Source organism: Dinoponera quadriceps, unplaced genomic scaffold, assembly GCF_001313825.1.
Source record: "Dinoponera quadriceps isolate SergipeBrazil2010 unplaced genomic scaffold, ASM131382v1 scaffold2358, whole genome shotgun sequence".
NCBI classification, from domain to species: Eukaryota; Metazoa; Arthropoda; class Insecta; order Hymenoptera; family Formicidae; genus Dinoponera; species Dinoponera quadriceps.
Window position 1 is genome coordinate 11,105 of NW_014556504.1, and position 23,036 is coordinate 34,140.

Below are 23,036 nucleotides of genomic sequence, written 5' to 3' on the forward strand. Positions count from 1 at the left end.
CCCCTCCCCTTTCTCTCTCTCTCTCTCGCAGCGACACGATGGCACAGCATAAATCCCGAATCGCAAAGTAATTAAATCTGTGTACACGCTCGCTTGTGGTCCGTCGCTATTTTTTTTACGAGATAAGTTCTGCTTATTCGTCTAGTTGCGTATATCCGGGAACGAAGTGAGCTCGTTATTTTCCGACGCAATTGATGTCTGAGTATTAATGATTAATACTCAGACATCAATAGACTAATTAGATTAGAAAGGGGAGATTGACTCGGCGCTATCTTATCTTCGTGCATCTTTGGAAAGCGAATATCGGCAGTGAGAACGATAATTTCGTAATCCGAACGAATGCGCGACTTGAGTAGCGCGCAACCTCTATAATAAAAGACAAATAGACAATGAATGCTGCTGATATCAGCATTTATCGCGGCCGCGAACCGAATGCGTAAAGAGTGGACATGAAGGTGTCCACAGTGCGGGATTTTTTCTATGATAACCGCCAAGATTCGAGCAACACAACGTGTTGTCGCAAATACGTTGTTAAGAGCGATAGATGGAGAGAAAGAAAAGAATACACGCGAACTATACACAATGAGATCTCGCCGATTTAATCCTATCGATAAATCTTAGAAGAAAGCGAGGAGAACATGCGATACTTTTAAACGTAGAAGCGTGTCATGCAAGGCCACTAACTACGATATACGCTATCGCTGTTCTCATACCGCTATCGCGGTATTATCATATTGTCCGCTTAACATCAGTCCTCGAAAATCGACGTTAAGTAAAAAAAAAACCCTCCAGCAATCAAATGGTGCAGATAGTGCAATTAAATGATACAGATGTGGAAAATAAATTAATGCGCTCCATGAAATATATACAAAAAAAAAGCTGTTGCGTCAATAAAAGTGATCAGTAGCGTCGTAAATGGAGTATAAATCTTCCTGATTCATTGCGATGTCATTGAAACTAATACTTCATACATGGTTTTAATTCGAGTATTTTAGAATTTAATTGAAAAAAAGGAAAAATGTACGGGAATGCAAGCTGAAATAAATATGCAAACTATTAACAATATTTTTATTAATATAATATTACTATTAAAAAAGAATATAAAAAATGTATAAAATATATACGTATATTTATTACGTACGTTTCGGTCAAAAAATGTTTGATGGTCTGCATATATATTTCAGCGTACCGATTCGCATTGCCATATTTTTTCCTCCTTTTTTGACTGAAAATTTTGAAGCTTTAACTATTTTCGTAGTTTCATCATTATTTAGGTTTAAATACTGTTTTAAAAATGTCTTTTTAACGTCATTATTTATTTTAATGTCATTTAACGTCATTTTAAAGTTATTTTAATGTCATTTAACGTCATTTTAAAGTTATTTTAATAACTGAAATATCAATTTCGATAAAATCACCATTGAATCATTGAAGATGTGCCGCAGTTATGACGCTGTTGACCAATTCTATAGACACGACGGTATATTTTCCGTGTATCAAACGCATCAATTAAAAATGACACGTAAGTTCGAAAAAAAAAAAAAACCTTAATCGGTCAGACGAAAGGAAGACTGTATTGCGGCACTACTAGAATATCAGTACTTGCGATGCCACGATACTACCGAGATATCAACACACACCCACACCCACACATTTTTTCTTACTTTCATCTGATTAACGTAACATCGCTAGACAAATAAGTGATATGTCATCCGTGACGTTTGACGTCGATATCGGCGGACTTCCCTCTGCGTACAGTCGATCACAGGCCAGTTGTAAAATTTTTTTTTACACCTTTCGGAACACATGAAAAACACGTGTAATTTTGACATATACATATATCTAATTTTGACAGCTGTCCGATCATCTATCGCACGTTCGTGAATCATAGATTCGCTTCGTCGTATTTTTCGTATGTCCGAAGTAGTGAAAAAAACAATCGCAACCGACCTGTGATCGACTGTACATACAGGGCATCGTGACTTATTTCTGTGTATACTTCATTCCACTTCGACGTAACCGCTCACGCACATATAACGGGTAGCCGGAGAGAAGGGATGTGGGGGAAATTAGAAGCGTCGCTGGTAGCATTCGCGTAACACGAGCGAGCGAGCGAGCGAAGCTAGTAGCACTCGAGCGTTCGCACGCGTTGGAACGTACGTTCGATCGGATTTTCTTTCACCCGCTTATTCGCGATACCAATCCGGAAATCGATCCGATCAACTGGAACGATCCGTCGCCGGGAGAGAGAGAGAGAGAGAGAAAGAAGGAGAGAAAAATTGGAAGGAAGGGAGAAACCAGTTAGCTGCGCCGTTGCGATCGAAGGACAACGATGATCGACAGTGCCGAAGTCTCGTGTGCAATGCGGCCCGCCGGAAGTTAGCACATGCCAGGATCATTTCTGCAGGTAGGCGAGAGAAGCGATCGCGACTAGGTATCGATACCTGGACGGGGAGAGGTTGAACGGAGCACCGGAATATATCGGTGCGCGAGAAAAACGTTCCGAAGGAGATGTGGATAATAATTCGTGCTTTTACTATCTATTTTGTCATATAATTGCATACAATTGCCCCTTTTTTTAATTTTTTATCGGTAATCATTGTATTCGTTGTTACACAACGAACGATACTCCTTTGATAAAATAACATTACATTGAGAGAGAAAATATCTGAAAAATAGGAAATATTTATTCGGGTACTAATTACATATTTAATTAAATCTAAATTCTCTATTTTAAGGATAAATTGTTTTTTCATGAGAAACTATAGATTTAAGAAAATGTGTACTTTCTCATCAGAAAGAAAATTTTCAACGTAAAAATATGTGTATTAGTATAAGTAAATATATTGTTAGTTCCCATCGAATAAATATTTTTTGTCTCTTAGGTATTTTTTTTTTCTCTCAGTGATTGTATTAAAGAAATCCGACAATGTCGATATATATATACATATATATGTATATGTAAGCGCGCGCGACGTTGAAATTAAATCTGAAGGCTTCTCTCGCTCCCACACGTAGTCGGGGTCATTTTTCATTCTAAAATGATACCTGTACCGGGTCGTCACGAAATATCAGTACCGCGCCTCTTTTAACCGTCTGTTAAATCTGTCCTCGGGTTTTCCTCTGAGCGAAGATTTTTTGCAAAAGCCGCCTCTTCTCTCTTTCTCTTTCTTCGTTTAATTATCAAGCTAAAATCAGAGTCCGCTAAAATTAGCCAGCGCATAATTGGAAGCGCGGTTGAATAAGAGCGCGTTACGTTCGTTACACATCGATACTCGCCGGGGTCTTTCGAGAACGGGCGATTTAACGCGACGCGACTGAGAAATGTTCAGGAGGGAGCGAATTTCTTGGTCGGTGGACTTTGTGCCAGGCGCGACGACCGCGGGAAAATATCCGCAGCTGATCGTCGCAAACAACTTTCCCAACTGTGCGTCATCTGACAGCCGTCGCGATAACAACGCGTTAGTAACTCGCGTATTAGCGTGTTCCTTTGGATCTCCGACGATGGACGCTCGTTGATAATCTTGCGAATTTATTCCTCTCGTCACACTGAAAAATAGATCCGGTTCAATCTATCCGGCGATTAACCAAGCGCGTTTTGGTCGAAGGAAACGGAATTCCTGGTTGTGAGAAATTCGCTTCGCGAGTGAATTGGAAATTTTGTTTGCTCCAACCGAAACGCGTTTGGCAGTCCATTGTCAGGTACATCCAGTCAAACTCATTTTTCAGCGCAGTTTCTCTCATTTTATGACGCCTCATACATACGCACACATATAAAATCGTCTCTTCTTGAAATTCTCGATAAAGGACGTAACGAATCCTAAAAGAGATATCCGAGAAGATAAGTATTTAGAGAAGTACCTAGAGAAAACGAGCAGCCGGGATGAATAGTCAACTTTCCTTTGAAACGTACCGTAAAACTTGACCATAGTAACTATAGTAAAAAAAAACAAAAGGAAAGCCTATCGTCATTCCGCATCTAACGGTGAAACGGTTGCTTTGTTAAGTAGCCACTGGTGGCACGAGGAAGAAACAATTTTTACGATTCGGAGCTCGCTTCTTCCGCTATCACAAGATATCGTGAACTTTCACGCACGTGTTACATGGCGGCGGTGATCTGTAAATTTCCGGATAACGATTATGTATTCCGAGGTTGGCAAAACGATGTGGCGCAAAAAGAGAAAGGTCGTGCACATTCGACGAGGCCTTCGAGCAAATTACAAAATCTATGATAAAAAAGAAGAGAAAAAAAACGGAAAAATATAGAAACGCCGTGCGATAGAAAAGCGCGCACCGCGACTGTGTGATTTCCACATGAGCGGTTACACGGTAGAATCTTACGGCGTGGATTAATCGTCATATCGTCGAAACGTGTGATTATAATAATAAAAAGGGGGAAACAATTTTGCGTATATATTATATATAGATATTGCTTCATCGTGCCGGTTCGCGTAAACGCTCTCAATCAGCCGTGAAATCGCGTTCGACGAAAGCCGACGAATTCGTAATCAATCAACGAAGATTAAGTGCGTCGGGAAGGAGGGACAACTTTATTCGGCGTATTAAGCCGCGCGTGCAAGAATGCCGGATCGAGCACACAATGCGTCGAAACATCGCGGAATGTCACGTTCCGCGTTCGCGTAAATGCAGCCTTTTCGTGCAGCTGAGCGCGTGACCGCACGTGCAAAATACGAAACTGTGCATACGCACTCGGAAAAATGCGCGATATTCAACAAGAACGTGTGGGTTTTCGTACAACGCGACGATGGGCCCGGCGGAGAGTTGCTCGGACAGAACCCGGATAACGTCGGCGACATTGCGAAATTTTAACGCTTCTCACTAATTTGTATAAATAGCGAACGAAGTCCGTGTATATTTGTGTATAAATACGCGAACACGTGCCAAGATTTTCGCGTCGTATTCCGATGAAGTTAAATACGAAGCAAAAGTAGCAAAAACGTCGATGGTTCCTCTGGGTTGCGAGCGGTCCGAATCCTGCCGACTCTTCTTTCTTTAATTCGTTCCCCGTTGAACTTCAATGGAATTTCTACCAACGTGTGTATTTCACCAGCTCGGTCGATTTCGACGATGGCGCGCGTGCGATTTTATCGGTTATTTTGTTTCTGAAATTTATTATTATATCTGTACAGGTATTTAACTCGCCGAAAATGAAGTAATCGCGGGAAAAAACTCGCCACGATAAGAGACAAGACGATTAACTCGTGCGTTTCTTTAGAGCCGCTGATGCGGCTGTTTGAGATGTTCTAATATCTCGAAGGCGTACAGCGCGTTTGCTGTATCATCTCGTTCTCTCAAAATGCTATCTTAAGTGTTTGCGACGTGTGTAATTCGATCGCGAAAAGCACGATTCCCGTCGCGCAGAAACGGCGATTACATTCGGTTGCATTGGACGCAAACCTAACGTAATATCGCGATGGCAAATTACATTATTAGGTAATGTACGACGTTAAATTCGCCGTTCGCGTAAAGTGACAATAATGCGCGAAATTAATCGCCGAATTAATCGCAGCAACCAGGGGAGAATCGTCGGATTTGATGATTTATACATATATAATTTACAGCATCTTAGCGATATGTACAAGAAAATTTAGATCCTGTTACTAATTTTTAATAAGAAGTGTGAACGGCCTTAATCCGGATTAAACTCCACAGTGAAACTTTCTTGCTAAATCAGACAAATAGTTCAGATAAAAATCTTATCTCCGTCATCTATCGATTAGATACAACACATACATGACATTGAAGTGTTTGCTAGCCATTTACTCATTTTTAGCTAATTTCTCATATCTTTCTCGTATAATTTTCGCTATGACCATTTTTTTCGAGTGTTAAAAAAACCCCTTTCTCTGCGTATATATTTCCGCAGCCGTGATTTAATCCGGAGGAGTTTCGATCTGGACCGATCGCGGATTCATCTACGAGCGCGCGCGCGCGCGTGTTACGTACAATGAATGAACCATGGTTCAATGTTCTTCGTCATACGTTCGTCATACGACGTCCGATGCATTCCAATTTTATTTGCATCGTAAATACGCATCACGCATTTAACCGGAAGGACGAGCAATCGCTTATTTCGACTGCTTATAATCGCCACTGCGCGCTGCGTGTATGTTCATATACATACATACACATATACGCGCATTGTTCTTTTCGAAGAGAGGATTCGTCTTAAAAAAATATCCGAAATTAGGAAAATTAATATCTAGAGAAAATTAATATCTCAATGCTTGATGAATGAGCCATAATCAATTTCGTCTTGAAATGTTGCTGAAGAGTTCATTATAATGAATATTTCACGATTCTGTACTTGGAATACTTTAAGAATTCGTGAGAAATTATGCAAGTGTTTCGTTTGTTAAAATTACTTCATTGCGACTGCTTTCAGCAGACGCTTGTGTTAATTTCAGTTTTTTTCAGTGTGCAGTATTATAACTGGAATTTTCTTTACAAATAAGTGATATCTCGATATAACAAACAGTTGGCGATAACATTGAAACTTTATTGAATTGTGAGAATATTGAGTTGCGGGAATATGATTGAACTAGGCTCATATATTTGTTCAAATTGCTATTTTGTAAGCTGAGAATGACTATGTATAATATAATTTTTTTTTTCAATTCTATGTGATTTTTGTACAAATTTGAATTTCTTTCCTCTTTTATGTGATTAAAAGCTGCATCTAAATCATTCTTATATTATTCTTTTGTGAATTCCCAAAGAATTACACTCATGAATAGAACTCGTGTAAGGAGAAAACTTCGAGAATTCACCGTGCAATTTCGACAAAGGTTGTCCGTCTAGACAGCAGCAGCAAGCATCCTGCGTCAATTCTGCGTTAAGACATCTCTCAATGTTTTACTTTAAGTAATATTAATAACTTTAATAATAACATTAATAACATTAATAACATTGATGGATACTCTGAACATGCGAAAGCATTGATTAATATTTCGACGGACAGACTGACTTCGGTCTGTCACAAACTAGACGGCTAGCGAAAATCGACCTTGAAGCGGCAATAAAAATGCCGGTCGGTACTTTCAAGCGAGAATCGCTAGAGAAAATATGAAGCTATTTTCCCAGAGAAAACGTCAAAGCGATCCTTATCTTTTCCAACTAAATTAACGTACCTTCCTTTGATGTCCTCACACGATGTCCTCATTCGAGACAGAATCAAGTGCAGTGCACACGAAGCTTTGTACAATGTTACCTGCATTTGTATAATGCAGGCTCGCACACGACGTCCCTGATCGCTCGCGCGTAGTTGGCCGTCGTTTTCCTGCTCGAACAAGCACGCAATGGCTCTTATCATAGCTTCCCCTGCCACTTAACGTATACGGCTTTTGTAACGAATGCTTTCCTGTCGAGCATTCGCTTCCTACCGCCTGTAATCGAGCCGACTTCGATGTGTTCTCCGTTTCCGCTCCAACGCGACCATTTCGTCCAATTGCGACGGGATTCTTTTTGCCTATGCGACGATTGGACGAATTAAAAGGAAATCCTACACAGCTCGACAGGGTCACGCGAGTGTCTAAACTGGATTGTGACAATGACGAAAAGAGACAAGATGTGTGAATACTAATGACTCACGTAGCTATAAGACTTAAAAATTGTGTATACTACTTTTGGATAGTAAACATTGCATAAATAAAACAGAAACCGTATTTAGTAATTATTTATAACTTGTATAATAATTTCGGCCTTATACGACGTTTATATATATATATATATANCAAATTGCAAAACGTTAAGGATGTTCAACTTGTAAGACTACAGTACTATCCCCCTTCTCTTTGGACAATTCAACTGATCAGAAAGAACAGTAGAAAGAGAAATCCATACCCGAACGTTACCTTCTCTTTCTCTAGACCCGTCAATATGAAAGATCAAAGAAATCTTGCAGCATGTCCCGTCCAATACCATATGTCCATGATGTCGCAGCACAGCTCACGGGGAAGCTGAGGCAAAATGGAGAATAAAACGATTTGAACGCAGCTGAGTTCAGATCTCAGCCGATCTCCAATGAGGGAACTTACTTTTGACCGTTATTCGTTCTCTCATTGGACCATCGGCTATACTCTGAATCTAGCTACGTATATGAATCATTTTTTGTTCCCCACTTTAGTACCGCGTCGAAAAGTGGGCTCGTCCCTCTGACGGCGCTGCCGGCAGTCGCGCACGTCCTACCTTCAGTCCGCACAGGAACATCGTTCGTGGCGGTAGCGTCGTTGTTCCTCCATCGTCGCACATTTTCGTGTCGGCGCGTCGTTGTGGCGGTGGTGCGTTAAAGCAAGTACCATGATTATATCGAACCCCACTCGGAAGAATCCGGAACGTTTACCGCGGGCGTTCGTCAAGTAACCGCAAATCGCGCCGTGTGATAACACGACGACAAGGGAGGTCGTGCGAACGGAGGTCGAAAGACGGATCCTGAGAGCGAGGCCGTCGAGATTCTCCCACGTAAGTCGGCTTTACAATAGAATCTCGCCGAAAGAAATCACGAGGTCGCTGAAACAACGGACATTTCGTTCGAGACGATATCGACGATGGTGACTGTTGTTCTTTAAAGAGGCGAGACTCTCGTCCAAGATTGCCCGTCGGGAATTGTGCTGCTTAAAAGTTTCTCTCTCTCTCTCTGCGAATTTAAAGCCCAGTAATCACTGGATTCTAAATTCACCCTGATTTCTAGGGTCTCATCGAACGATTAATACTCCGCCGTCGATCTCCGGAAGCGGAACTTCGCCCGTCGTCTCAGGCTCCGTGCACTCCGAGGAACGCGCGCGTTCTCGTTCGTGAAAGGAAACGAACGCGACATACATACATATACACACGTATGTACTCATATTTGTGGACGACGTTTCTTCAGTCGCTCTCCATTAATCTGTCACGCTTCCTGTGAGACTTTCTCTGCATCGTACGATCGAACTGTTTTTCTTTGTACCGACACGCTGTTGTTGCTGCCATCGTACAGTGCTGTCGCACGCTGGGAAACGCCGTGGTGCACCAACGACGACGGCCTAGCATGGCGATCGCGCGTCGGCCGATAATTATCGCGTTGCAAAAACGATATCGTATCGTGGCCATGTCAATGCGAGGATATTATATCGTTGACTTTTGCCCCCCCCCCCCCCCNCTTGACCGTGCAAACCTTGTTCCGGGATTTTCTCGCGGACAACTGGAAATTGACTCTCCGGCCTTTCGGGAAAATGGCTTGTCTCATGAGTGATCTCATGAGTAATCATTTTCTGCTCCACAATATGTCTGGATTTATTGCTGTTATATGTTAGGATTGCCCGTAAGAAATTTGTACGTATGAAGAAGACTGATATTTTTATAACGTCACCGATGATTCTGCGGAATGCATTGTACAGTGCCGAGTTTTTTTGCTGTGCAGTTCCGCAGAAATTCTACGGAATCGTCGAATTGCTCGTTCTCTTTCCATCATTTGCGGCTTACGTGTGCAAATGTTGTTGTGTCGATTGAATAATTTGTGAATTCTACAGCACATATCACTTAGGCTCAGCAGAGCAAATAGTGAAATATGATATAGTAATTTTGAATAGGTGCGTCATAGATTGATTATTCTCAGTAATACGCGCCTGACTATATATTTGCTGTCAATCTACAGGAAATTTTATCAGGATAATTCTCAGAAACATTGATTTCTCCTCCTCTGGTTCTATTCCATATAGGCTGTTTTCTTACCTGTATTAAGAGGAATTATCCTGACCGAGTTGTTTCTTTCAGTATGAGAAAATGTACTTTTAGTACAAGAAAAAACTTTCAGTACAAAAAATGTTATCGCATGTGATCATACAATATTCATGTACGATTATACATTCTAATTGTATCTTAGGACAGAACAGAATTATAAAGTAAAATTTCAGAGAATAAGAGAACGTACTAATGTACGATGAATATTGTTTTTAGAGGAGGAAAGCAAAGAGGATATCCAACAACAAGTACCACGTGAATTTAACGTCCTCGAAGTGGCAGTCACACAGAATTCCAGCATGAAGGAGTCGAAAAAGGACTGGCTCTTTAGAGTCCAGGTAATTGACAAAACAATGGCACTCCTAGGGAAGAGATCCCTCTTCCCTCGCGGGAACTCTTCATTCCCAACAGTATATTTTTAAGATCTGACATCTACCTGCATTTGCAATTATTATATTCGTTTTATACCCTAAGGTATCTCACCTGGAGAAAAATGAAGTCGTTTACGTGGTTGGAAACCTGCCCGAATTGGGGGCCTGGAATCACAACCAGGCTATCTTGATGTCGCAGGAGCACAGCAGTCGGAGGGAGTCTCCTATAGTGTTCGATAACAGTAATAGCAGCGGTGAATTTTATATTGAGGACGGGCAGGACAATGCAGCCGACAGCACGTTTGATGATGAAAAAGAAGAGTGAGTTCGTGTGCAGAATTACTTATGTTTCCTGATATCACAGATATTCCGCTGGTGCGTTGTTTCATGAAATTAATGCCTCGAAATGCGCTCTTTTCTAGGGATGGACGAGTATTCTCGCAAAAGGTTGCCCTTCCCGTCGATGCTGATATCGAGTTTCGATATTTTATAGCGGTCGTGTGCCAATCAAACGGCGCTAAAAATTCAGCCAAGACTCTGATTATCCGCAAATGGGAAACTCACATGGTACCACGGTTAATCAGAAAAAATGGTACGTACTCGTCGGACGATATTTTCCGCTTGATAATGTGCGTAACTGAAGTGCTCTGTAAACATTGCGCGAAACGAACCGTTCGCAGAACGCGGTACACCTGAAGATATTATCTGGGAACGTTGGAAACTGTACATATAATATCAAACAATTCTTCTTGCAGTACCGAGCAATTTTGCCGAAGATATGTTGCCAGATCCCGACAAATTCGGTTTCTACAATGGTTACTACAAAATCGAGCGAGGCTGGTTGACAGATGAAACTGTGATACAATTTAAGATTTTTAACAATCCTATTAAACTCTGGAAGAACCGACTGCAGAACAGAAAAGTTCACATTAAGGTATGTTAATTCCTTCACTGCCACGCTATTTTCGACCAGTCCTAAATATTTCACGACGAGAAAATGCATTTTCGCGGCAGCAAAGTCCAAAGTGACGAGAATTCTCGTCATCGGCGGTCAAAATGTTACTATGTTTTTTCATCTTCTATTTCTGTGTTCGCATGTTCTCCTCTCTCGCATTTAAAATTTAAAACGAGGAATCGATGAATTATTAATCGTGAAAATAATAGAATAGTAAACTATATCAGACAAGTTAGGAATGAGTAGAAATGTTGCGTGTGGCTTTCCCCCGAGCTTGTGAGCGCGTGCGACTTTCAAGATGGAGTATCTCACGATTGACTCGCCCCTCAATTACATTTTTGCCTAACTTGTATTACAGATGACACCTGTAAATCTAGTTAGGCATAATTCTCTAGAACTGCAACAATTTGGAGGCGACTGTGTAGACGATAGTCTTTCTATGGATACGCAGGATATTGTTGATCAACCCGCTTTTACCAGTATTACGGAAATTGCTGTAAGTATCTCAAGTATCTCCTCTATCTAAGATCCCCGTTGTGCAAGATTCCAGCCAGTAACGAGTAACACGCTTCGCGCGCATTCTCGCAGGTGATGAATGACGAAGAGGCTAGGTTCAAATTCCAGGAGCAATTTGGTCGTCCATACAATGAAGACGAATTTGTAATCTTCGACGTTGCCGTTCGTTATCCTGAAATGATCGTAAGTTTCCGCACAGCGAGCCTCATCTGAACAGCATCATACGAATTACACGATTATGTGAAAAACCATTGGCTGGGATTTATTGCTTGCATCGCTTGCGGCTCTAGTGATACGTGTCGTACCGTTTAGCGCAATCCCATGTTTCAATCGATCAGTTTCTAGCGTGTTATGCGTCCAAAAAAGAAAGTAATGACACATCCGCTTTCGTTACACACTCACGCAACGACAAAATCTGGAATTACGCACTGATGTTGTTCCCCCTCCCCCGTCGATCAGTATTTCACAGATTAAAATTGTTTATTCGATTTCTCTCCCCCCCCTCTCTCTCTCTCTCTCTCTCTCTCTCTCTCTCTCTCTCTCTCTCTNAGGAGGGGAACTTGCGCTCATGATTGCGCTAGCGAGAACAAAGAAACGAATACGAATAGATAAGAGGTATCGTTGATACGGCAGAGCAATAAATGACTGGTTAGTGGTAATTCACGAAACGAGAAGATGAACACACTAAGAATACGCATTGACCATACCATGTGAGTTTTCAGTAGACCACGAGTAGGCTGGCCACGTCTCCTCGCGCGACTTGATCGAATTACTTGGTAAACGATAATTAAACTTGTCCAGCAGCTATCTCCCTCCTGGGAAATGCCAGCAGTGGCGTGCTCGCACGGTGTCCGGTCCCCGGGAACACGGAGAAGACCTGTTCGACTTGTACAAAAGCAAGAGCTCTGGTGCAAATGATGATGCTAACATGCAATCTGATGTATCGATGCTAAGCATCGTCTACCACTTTACATCTGTGTCACATGACATCACACAGAGATATGATGGTTTTGATTGTCGTTCACCCTACCAGACCCATCCTTCAGACTGGGCTTTCGTAAGTCGTCTCGCACTATCATGTATGTATCTCGCGTTTTCTTTCCAGTTTCTTAAAATTCGCGCACGTTCGTCGATCAATGAGATCGTAGTCTGTTAACGACGATTCATTCCATTTTAATTCCGTTCTCTCCATTCAGCCTCTATCGATTTACGCGAGTCACAGCCTTTCCGTAACCTCCTGAAAATGTTGCGATATCAACGCTGTCACATCTCATATCCATCTGTGTGCGTCGAAAATGGTGAGATTCCCATCAGTCCTATATCCTTTTAGTATACTGCTAATATTTTCTAGCTCTGACCGACTTCTTCTGTACCGTACGTGTCACCGCTGCGCGGCCAATGCCAGAATCTATGCTGTCGGTATCTTCTGAATCCGAATTGCAAACGTTGCTGACTTGCTCTTTATCTTTGTCTATTTCTATTTCACTCATTCTCTCTTTCTCTCTCTCTCTCTCTCTCTCACACACTCTCTCGAAATTTAACATTGAATGATCTCGGCAGGTGTTGCGGAATACGCGTCACCAGGCAGTGAACAGCATTTGGCAATTATTGGTCCGGTTCATTGTTAGTTTACATAGGGAGTTGATCTTTCCACTTGTTCAGGCCGTGTTTTTGCCAGAAATTTGTTGCTCTTGCCTATCAACGATTCGACAAGCGTTTCCAAATTCCGCCGTCACGCCGTCCGTAAAGCATAACGAGAGCCTCCTGGCGGCGGCTCCGTGCGATTTCATGTGTGTTCGAGGAATATATCGCGATTCGTTGAACGGGATACATCTTATCGCCGGTGCTTTCGTCTCGAGCAATAGCAATTGTTGTGGCAAAGAAAGAAACAAAATTCTTAATTCAATAACGAAATAGAACTGAAGCATTACAACTGTTCTAGTTTTCCTGTCCTTGATTATAGGACTTGGTTAATATTGAAGCAAGCACGAAAAGTGGATGAGCTAAAATTGTATTGAAAGAAACATATTTTGGTGTTGTTCACGGTGCTAGGTCTTTTCGATGAAGCATTAAGTAGACTGTTTTTCCAGGCATACTTAGTGGACTACTACGTGTACAGCTCAAGGTGTTTCCCAGGAGAACCACCGACTCACATCGGTTTTAGCTACATCTTGCCGAGTACTTTACAGTCTAGCGTCGGGCTTCTGACCGTACCAATCACTAGTACAAAACATAGACCTATTGGTGAGTACCGTCAAAAAAAGAAACGTTCTTATATTTTACATAAGAATTCGGTGAAAGGAGATCAATGATTCCAACCAGGAGGAAGTTGCAACCAATTGATCCGTATAGCAATCTTATATGCATTGTTTCGTCTGCGACAGGACAATTGACGATAGAGTATGTTGTTATAAAACCAATCCCGGACTACCCATGGGACATGAGCATTTCGTACGCGAAGCATTGGGAGCAACGGTGGTCAGGCTTAGACGTAGGACACCGAGGACTTGGCACTTCCTTTAAGTTTGAAACGAAAAAGTAATTTGATCTGTCATGTATACATATGCTTGAATTTAAAGGCTGTTTATACACTTGATTTATATTTAGAAAGCCAAAATCTGAAATCTTGGCACGATTACAATCGCTTCTTGAATAACTTCTTAATTATAAATCAGGGTTGGAGGTAAGTTAGATTTTTAATCAAGTTAAAAATTAATGGCCTATAAAATTAATTTAATTAAGAGTCACCTAGATAAAAACTAATTTAACTAAAAGTTAAGCTAAAATTATATTAACTTACTAAAGTTAAAAGTTGATAGAAAATTATAAATACGTTCTTGTCCTTATTTCTCACTACGATGAATTTCTACGTTACATTGTTCTTATAATTCAACCGAATATCGTTATCGTCTTTTTACAGCTGTGCTAATGTGCGGGAAAATACGATCGCGTCTCTGAAGACCGCAGCTTATCATGGCGCGGACATGGTCGAGTTCGATGTCCAGCTTTCGAAGGATCACATTCCTGTGATCTACCACGACTTCTACGTATCCATTTCGCTGAAGCGTAAGAAGCAGATAGAGGCTATGGACATGCTGGAGATACCCGTTAAAGATCTCACTTTAGAGCAGCTGCATCTACTCAAGGTAATCCAATCCATATTGCGACGATATCTCTCACGTCTCTTATGTCATGCATTTTCATTTATTGCATTTTCGAGATACCCCGGACGTACTTGTATACTTGTTTCTTACGTATTTACTTTTCATTGATCGATGTTTGATTTGAGGTGCACACGAATGCTGATCATTAATGTGACTTATGTGGAATTTACATAGAGCACTGAACAAATATAGTTTATATATATATATATATATATATATTTGTTTTATTATGTTTCGTTATATTTACGATGATATATAAATGTATAATGTTTATAGAGAATATGACTGTGTGCGCTAAATTAAGCTTAGAGATTAATGTTGTACCCGGGACATGCGATTAAGCCCGCGGAAGGATTGTACGCCTGAAATGATTAATCTCGTAAACAAGAGATTTAAGATCGGTTGCCGGCACACTTTGTGTGCCGACGCTTTTGGATTTTCACGAGTTCTCGAGTCGATGGTCGTAATCGCTCGATCACTCGCCGACTTTCCACCGGCTTAATTAACACGTTGCATCCGCCATAATGGTCTCCGTCTCACTTAACATGACTCTCAGCGCGGGATACATCTCCACGAGAATGCCTCGCGTATCGATGTTTCGCTTTTTATGTACTTTTTTTCTTAATAAGGGAGAGAATATAGACTACTACGTCACAGCGGTACGTCGTACGTAAACGCCCATCTCCACTCGCACATACACAACGCATCAAAAAGAAATTACTCGCTCGTAATGTCTCTGTCTGTATTTTATATTCAGTCTTTTATAATATTCAGGATTATTGTTACCCGGGAGACTCGTTGGGTAAGGTGCTCTATTTCGTTGATAAAGCTGAGCAGGGGGTTAACAGACTGGTGAGCTTTCATACCGCTTACGTCGGCCAACTCGCCGAGCCAGTACACGCTCATTCGACTTGCATGCACCTTCAAAAGCTATCGAGCGATCAAGTCCATCAGTACCGAATATTGCGAAGAAAGCGAGCGATCTTCCTTGCTGTTTTCACCTCTCCTCCCCCAACTTCATATCAAATGCTGTCACACATTTGTGGGTTGGATTCTGTGCGGAGCGCGCAGGGAAAGAATTTCAGGACTGAGCTAATCGCTCGGAGAAGTCGCGACAGGAATCTTCTCCGGATATATTTTCGCAAAAGAGAAAACTGTTAGCCCAGAAGCCGAGAGCCGACGAGACCTCGTCGTCAGTCGCTTCTCCTTCCGTGCTTCTCATAGCCGTCTCCGCCGCGGCTCAGTCCTAAAAGGTTTCCGACACACCTTATTATACAGCTTTCGTCAACCTAGCATGCGAGTGATAATATAATTATGAACGGCACGAAGTCCCAAACGATATGTATGTTCGCATCAAGTCAATACGTTTTTTTATTCTGTCTTGTCTTGCTTGGAACGTTAATCGCCTCGGCGACGATGTGATATCTACACTTGACCAACTCTTATAATTCTCACGTTCGCCTCATGCGTGTGCTCGTACATCTCATTAACGGGGGGGTGTATTTTCTTTCAGGTTTATCACGTGGCCGAAGCCCGAGAGAAAAATCCGAGATTCTTCGATGAGGATTTGGAGGACCATCAGCCCTTCCCCACGCTGCAAAATGTGCTCCAGGAGCTGGAGCAACACGTCGGATGCAACATCGAGATTAAATGGACCATGCAGTTGAAGGTGGGAATGTTCTCTCTCTCTCTCTCTCTCTCTCTCTCTCTCTCTCTTTCGATGATAATCAAGTACGGCACAACGAGGGATAAATTTTGACCTCTCTGTCACCAGGACGGCACGTTCGAGCTCAATCACCCATTCGACCTCAACTTGTACCTAGACATCATCCTGAAAGTGGTATTAGAGTACGGTGGTGATCGGAAAATCGTGTTCTCCTCATTCAATCCGGATATCTGTGCAATGATTCGCCTTAAGCAGAACAAATATCCGGTAGTATTCCTGACGCAAGGCATCACGCTGAAATATCCCACTTATCACGATCCGCGCTGCCAAACGGTGCCGATGGCCATGAGACAAGCGTTGGCTGCGGACATCCTGGGAATTAACGTCCACACCGAAGACCTCCTTCGGGATCCGTCTCAGGTTAAGCTGGTCAAAGACGCGGGGCTGATCATCTTCTGCTGGGGCGACGACAACAACGACAAGGCTACCATCCAACATCTGAAGCAACTGGGTTTGCACGCGGTTATATACGATAAGTAAGTTACTTGACGAATTCAAGCACGAGATAGCCAACAGTTTAATAAGATTGAAGATCGAAATAGAGTTGCTTTTAAAAGATATTATTGTATATATTTGCCATATGCTATATTATATAAGTGAGTTTTGTAATATATAATTTGATGTTGTATTTATAATATTTATAACATTTTATAAATATTATACAATTTATTTTATTTATTATATTCATAACAGTGTTAATTATTAATATTAATAAAATTTCAAAATATATCGCTTTCAGAATCGACGAGTATAACGCGAAAGAAGTGAAAGAGAGTATATTCCTCGTGGACGCCAGGGAAAATCAGAAGGAGTTGATAGCCTTGGCGCAGTGCAATCAAACAGCCGTACAACCGCAGATGCCTGCTCCACTCAACGCAGAGAAGGTAAAATCTTTTACGATAGATGTTACGGAAGAACGATAATCGACAAATTCATAAATTCGTTCCTTCGACATCGCCCATCTTTCTTAAATGTAACAATTTAAAATATTATACGATTAAAGTCATCGACTTTGGTATCCCCTTGAAAGATTCTTTTTCATCAATCAATCTTGACTGTACCATGAAATTCGCAGCTTCAAAAATGTAAGGATCAGAAAAAACTAAGTTGAAGTAATGTTTCTGCCAGGAATTTTACCTGGGTCAACCGTCGACGGCCACGTCGCATGGGAAGAACGGTATTGGTGGTGACGGCATATATTCTGTGCCGGCGTTAAAATTATCGGCCAATTGCGAGCGACAGGAGAGTATAGAGATCAGCGAGATGACCAAAGACTTTAGCGTGTGTGCGAACACGTTCGGTCATTCGATGAAGACGAAGAGCATGCCCGGCCTGGTATGCGGACAACCGACTGCGCTGCCGGAGATTTACGGAGAGGACGAAGCCGCCAAGGATTGCCTTTGATGCTTCTCTTTCAAGAAGCCCTTCTTCTCGTGGTTCTGATCGGGGTGTATCAGCAAGAGGGATCCTACGCGACGCGACGACGACGAGGAGATCTTTTTGTAACTTATCATTCGCGCTACATTTCTAGCTGATAGTATTACCGAGGATTCGTCTCTACTTCTGAGATCTGTGAGACACGCAGACACCGTATTTGTATGTGTGTGTGTGTATGTGTGTGTAAATAATTCGGGAGCGGAACGATCGAGCGTTGCTCTGCGTTGGATCTTGAGGACTTGACGAAAGAGCTCACCGAGATCTCCGTGTTTGAATGTCAAGCGTGCGATATATTCCCCAGAGAGAACATCAAGACGTCCCGAGACGTTTGAAACATTGCCAAAGGACGTTGAAACAATAAGACGTCTGATAAATGGATGTTTCTGAAGTCTTTGCGCTTTTCTTCTTTCACACGTTAGACGAAACATTCCGAGATGAACGATCACATCTGACGATGAATATTAGACTAAGCGAAGCTATACGGATCTTGGTGAGCGCTATTCCTGCAAGTCGAATCTTGACGTTGATTGTTGATACTTCAAGGTATCGATATAAGACGTGACGATGCGCGGAGAAAAATCAGCCGAATTTCACTATTCTTCGCGCGTACCATTCCTCCGATCGGTCCGTTTTTCTGCGCATTTTTGCGCAGCACGTGTCGGAAAGAGTATGTGTAGCCGGGATACTCGTGAAAGGGAAACAATTGAGTCAATTTTGTTCGTTGTCCAACGAGAGAACGGTCTGGAGGTCCTGAAACGTGTGCTGGTCGATTTAAGCAAGACGATTACTTACGTTTCAAGTTTCATTCGTCCGAATCTTTTCAACAATTCTTAATCGAAATATTGAAAAGCAGGAAAATTCGAGAAAATTCTAGATCAACGATAGTTTTAAGCTTCAGTAGATCGAAACTGTACAAATGGACGGAGGTTGCAGTTGCTTCCGAATGTCCAGAGATTTCAATTCGAGCGTTCGCTAATAGGATCATGTACGAATGATGATCCGGCAGTCCGAAGATTCAGTTATTCGCGATTCAATGATCCAAGCTGTTTGAAAGAGCAGAAAGATAGTAGAAATCTATCTTTTCCGAGAATACGGTCCCAATGTTATTTAATAGTCAGTCGATCGAAACAGCCAGATCGCGCGTTCTCCATTAGCAAAGATCGAAGATTGACAATTCGGTCAGCAAGCTACTGGCATACAGCTATTTCTATTCATCCTATATACTACGTAGTAACTTTTTAACGAGGACCTTCTCAGTACTAATGAATCCGGCGCAGTCTAGATAGAGGACGATCCTAACTCCCGCGACGAGTCCTGCTCGCGACAGAGACCGACGCGCGGGAGTTGTGTTTTTAGTACAAAAGTGTCTTCAGGTATATATATTTGGATCAGGAAGAAACATTCGCTCCTCCTGTACCTCTTCCGCCGCCGATTCGAAATGTTATATTATACAAAAACGAGGGAAGAAAAAGGGGGGTTTTACATGAAGCAAAAAGTAAGCAGAGGTAGATGATGAAGAAGAAGAAGAAGTGCAGATCGCTTGTACTCGGAGAGCAAACGATGCCATTAGTTGATACACACTTTTACACACGAGCTGTCAAATGAAAGATCGCGCGAAGGCGAGAGCGAGTGTTCGCGCCTCGAATTGCCTTTTGACAGCTGTACCTCAAGTTTTAATAAGATCGTAAGGTAGACTATTTTTCGTAGTCGCATAGGAGAAATATTTCATATTCATTTATTTATATCGCCCATCCACGGGACATTGTCCAACGCGCGTTATTCGACGAACGAGAAAGAGAAGGATCGAAGGAAATAAAGGAAAAATCGTTGAGAGGAAAAAAAATAACAAAAGAACACTGAGATACCACGTATCATCATGCATCTTTTTTTTTATTCTGTTTTCCGTCGCGCGCGCACACACACACACACACATACACACATGTATACACCGATGTGACGCGTCGATGCGTGGTTTCGCTCATTTTAAGTAGTCTTGCGACGAATAATCTGCAACCTCTCCACGGACCGACGACTCGACGGACGTCTCGAAGGACTCGTCGTGGAACGTTTCAGCCTTGCACGTATACACGTGTACACGTGAGGTCGAAACCGTTACAATTGGAGTCATTAGTAGGTTTCCCAGATGCAGATCATTTACTTCTTTTTCCTTGGGGAGAGGGGGGGGGGTGGGCTAGCAAACCCTTCAACCGATAGCTTTGTCCATTCTTAACTCTTGTGATGCGAACGAGACCGCACCGTCCGCTTCTCGACTTTTGATATCACGATACAACTCGCGTCATGTCGTATTAAGGATAGGAAAAGAGGCAGGATTAATCGATTCTACCCACGGAGATAAGTGGAGAGCCAACACTTTGCGCTCGGAATGCACTTTGGTCATCACGGTGTCGAATGTTAAAAGGTCCAACGGTCAGATCGTCGTGGAATATACGTTTGTACGGGAAGCTACTGAGAAGATTTATTATTCAACATATTTATACGGGTCTACCGTTCGACGAGACATTAGGGGAGCTGATGAGACTATTGCTGGGTTTTATTGGACAATTGGAATTGAATTATCACTAACAATAACTGACGATGAAGAGAAATCAAGTCACACTTGAGGAGACCTGGACAACTCGACGAGACGAATGTGGATGACGAATTTTGAACGAATATTCTTGAAGGGATTAGAAAAAGTTGGAGAGAGAGAAAGAGAGAGATAAGAATATATTACTTGTTTCCTCAATATTATTACGTAATAATGATAATATTATATAATACATTAGTATTATATTATATAATACATTAGTATTGTCGGTGTGACGGTTATGATAATTTATCGATAAAATCTCTACTGCTAATATTACACGCGCTATTGTTATACAATATTATTATAGTGTATAGTGATAGTACTTGAAGTTGACGCTTCGCAGCGCAAAGGGTTGATCTACCGGCTGAAGGGTTGAAGGAAATAAACACATTTTACACCTGATAACATACGTAGCGGCAGGCTCTGTCCCATGTAACACGAAAGTTAATGTTAACGTTGTTGCAACGCAAAATTGCAGCAATGTTATTGTAAGCTTCTGTGCTATACGGGATTAATGCCGTCCCATTCCCTGAACATAATGGTATTGCAAATTGCCAATCGCAAGAATTGTTTACGCATCATGACTGTTGATAATTTGATGAATCGGCAACGATTCTCCAAAGCAGCAATCATTGTGCACAAATATTAAAAAATAACACGCCAAATCTTTTTGGAAGTTTTCACTGTTACTGTGTCTAGGGAAGTGGGACAGCGTTAAGTCTGACGTCTCAGATAGTGCAAAATTCCGAAAGACGGTCGTGGAGACGTCCAAGAGATATTCTAAATTCCTTAGACGTCTCTACGACGTCTTTACGATCGTCTTCCGAACATTTCTGCTGTCTGAGGTACAAGCGGCACGCGAGTATCTTTTAGAGATTTTTCACCAGAGAAGGTAATGTGTATCGCATTGGTAGAAGAGAATAAAAGCTACACGGCTACAGAGCGATTGTATCAATCGTTAAGACTCTGGAAATGTACAGTACATTTGTTGATTGACGGTCAATGGCAAATATATCATCTGTACGTTACTGTGAGATTAACGCCGCTGCGCTATGCGGTGGTGGTTTACTTATTCTCTTGTTTTCTCGTTTCTTTTATTGCCTTGGTCTTATCTTCGCAGTGTATTAACGATAGTACGATATTAACACTGATAGGCGTTCGAAATGCAAAGGGTTAAACTTTAGGAGAGGCTATCGAGCTTCGATATTATTATTATTATTGTATTATTATGAATTTTCCTTTATTATTATGAATTCGTTCGCGCGGTGTGTTTCGAGATGATGATGAATTTGCAGTTTCACATAATGGCGATTTGTAGTGATGTAATAGGAGATTCAATGTATCGGCTTTAGAAGATGAAAATGGTGACGGACGCCAGGAGGCGTCACGATTCGACACACTTTTTGTGAGAAATTATTCGTGCTCTCGAGAGAGAAAGAGAGAGAGAGAGAGTGAGTTGATTTCCAGTTTTTATTGAATATTTTACGATAGATGTACAAGTTTTAACCGAATAAGGAGCAGGAGAAAATAGATAAAAGGAAATCAATTTATATCTTATAAAGCCGCGATACGTGCAATTTTTTGAAAGTCAATTGCGCTTCATCTCGGTCATCAGTTGAGAAAAGGAGAACAGATTGATCCTTTTACACAAATTACATTGATTACGATACCTTATTTAAGATCTGAGCAACTCCGTGCGCCAATTAGCAAATTTGAAAAGTTTGGCAGAGTCGTATTATATTGCGATTAAAATAAAAAAGCGTGTCTCGGTCTTCGAGCTGTTTTAAACGAAAAATTCCCGAAGCGTAATTAAGATTTCTAATAACGCGTTTGTCTATTTCCCATTTTCTCCCGCGTTTAAGTTGTGCAGCACAACGACCGAGGATTGAAATAATTTATTCTTGCCGAGATAATAAAACATTTATATTGCCGAAATATGCCTGTCATTGCCGCGAGTCAATAGCTATAAGTAATCCCAATCTTCCTTTCTGTTCGTCTTCACATTTTTTTTTAATTCTAATTGTTACTCCGTTAAAGCTGTCGAGATTCAAAAGTGTTTTTGAAGCAGCGACTGAGTTTTGCGTTATACAGAACAATCGCAGGCTAAAATATCGTGACGAATATTTGCACTAATTGATGGCATGAACAATTCCAATATTTTATTACCAATATGTTTTTTGTCGTTGATATACAATAATCTATATCAATGCTGCAAACAGGATCGAAATTTATGTTTTAACCTTCCGTCGGCAATGTTGAATTTAGCACCTATTGTGGGCAATCTGGATCGTTGAGAGAAATGCATGTTTTTTACACTGTTTTCCGGATTGTGTAAAAATTTGAAAAAGTTCTCGTGTGTTTGTGAAAATTTTAACAAGAAATTTTTACAATCGTAAAATTCGAATTGCATTTTATTTATTTTTCACAGATTGAAATTGAAACAGAAACATCGAATAAGCAGGATTTCAGTTAAAAATTCGTAACTTTTATATATAAGTGGAAGAAAAAAAATTGTTTAAACTGTATAATACTTGAAGGTAAA

The 23,036-nt window shown here is 41.3% G+C and overlaps 2 protein-coding genes and 1 long non-coding RNA gene across 6 annotated transcripts; 2 read left to right on the plus strand and 1 right to left on the minus strand.

Annotated features, from left to right (window-relative positions):
* Positions 1-2,100: 2,100 nt before the first annotated feature.
* Positions 2,101-22,429, plus strand: LOC106747817 (glycerophosphocholine phosphodiesterase GPCPD1-like). Of its 3 annotated transcripts, none has more exons than XM_014625738.1 (15): positions 2,101-2,407; positions 9,952-10,073; positions 10,210-10,427; positions 10,529-10,698; positions 10,862-11,040; positions 11,420-11,557; positions 11,650-11,760; positions 13,668-13,821; positions 13,962-14,115; positions 14,498-14,723; positions 15,516-15,593; positions 16,255-16,410; positions 16,516-16,943; positions 17,207-17,351; positions 17,596-22,429. In XM_014625738.1, exons 2-15 carry the CDS (start codon positions 10,035-10,037, stop codon positions 17,869-17,871), a joined length of 2,472 nt encoding a protein of 823 aa, XP_014481224.1. In that variant the 5' UTR covers positions 2,101-2,407; positions 9,952-10,034; the 3' UTR covers positions 17,872-22,429. The 3 variants fall into 3 exon arrangements, with proteins under 3 accessions (XP_014481224.1, XP_014481226.1, XP_014481225.1); XM_014625739.1 differs by lacking the exon at positions 2,101-2,407 and adding an exon at positions 8,222-8,481; XM_014625740.1 differs by lacking the exon at positions 15,516-15,593 and having other exon boundaries at positions 2,102-2,407.
* Positions 2,867-7,972, minus strand: LOC106747820. 2 transcript variants are annotated; one of them, XR_001374687.1, is made up of 3 exons: positions 7,875-7,972; positions 7,152-7,489; positions 2,867-3,549 (listed from the first exon to the last, which is right to left on the minus strand). It is a non-coding gene; the product is annotated as an uncharacterized LOC106747820 (long non-coding RNA). The 2 variants fall into 2 exon arrangements; XR_001374686.1 differs by having other exon boundaries at positions 7,864-7,972.
* LOC106747819 lies at positions 12,147-13,687 on the plus strand. Its single transcript, XM_014625741.1, has 2 exons — positions 12,147-12,287; positions 12,379-13,687. Exons 1-2 carry the CDS (start codon positions 12,253-12,255, stop codon positions 12,731-12,733), a joined length of 390 nt encoding a protein of 129 aa, XP_014481227.1. The 5' UTR covers positions 12,147-12,252; the 3' UTR covers positions 12,734-13,687.
* Positions 22,430-23,036: the final 607 nt, after the last annotated feature.

Excerpts from the sequence above, each read along its gene's own strand:
- LOC106747817 (XM_014625738.1), top strand. The coding sequence starts at position 10,035 with ATGAAGGAGTCGAAAAAGGACTGGCTCTTTAGAGTCCAG. Across the intron at positions 10,428-10,528 it reads TTTGATGATGAAAAAGAAGA|GGATGGACGAGTATTCTCGC; the intron begins GTGAGTTCGTGT and ends GCTCTTTTCTAG. Across the intron at positions 14,724-15,515 it reads AGCAGCTGCATCTACTCAAG|GATTATTGTTACCCGGGAGA; the intron begins GTAATCCAATCC and ends TATAATATTCAG.
- LOC106747819 (XM_014625741.1), top strand. The coding sequence starts at position 12,253 with ATGAACACACTAAGAATACGCATTGACCATACCAT. Across the intron at positions 12,288-12,378 it reads ATACGCATTGACCATACCAT|CAGCTATCTCCCTCCTGGGA; the intron begins GTGAGTTTTCAG and ends AAACTTGTCCAG.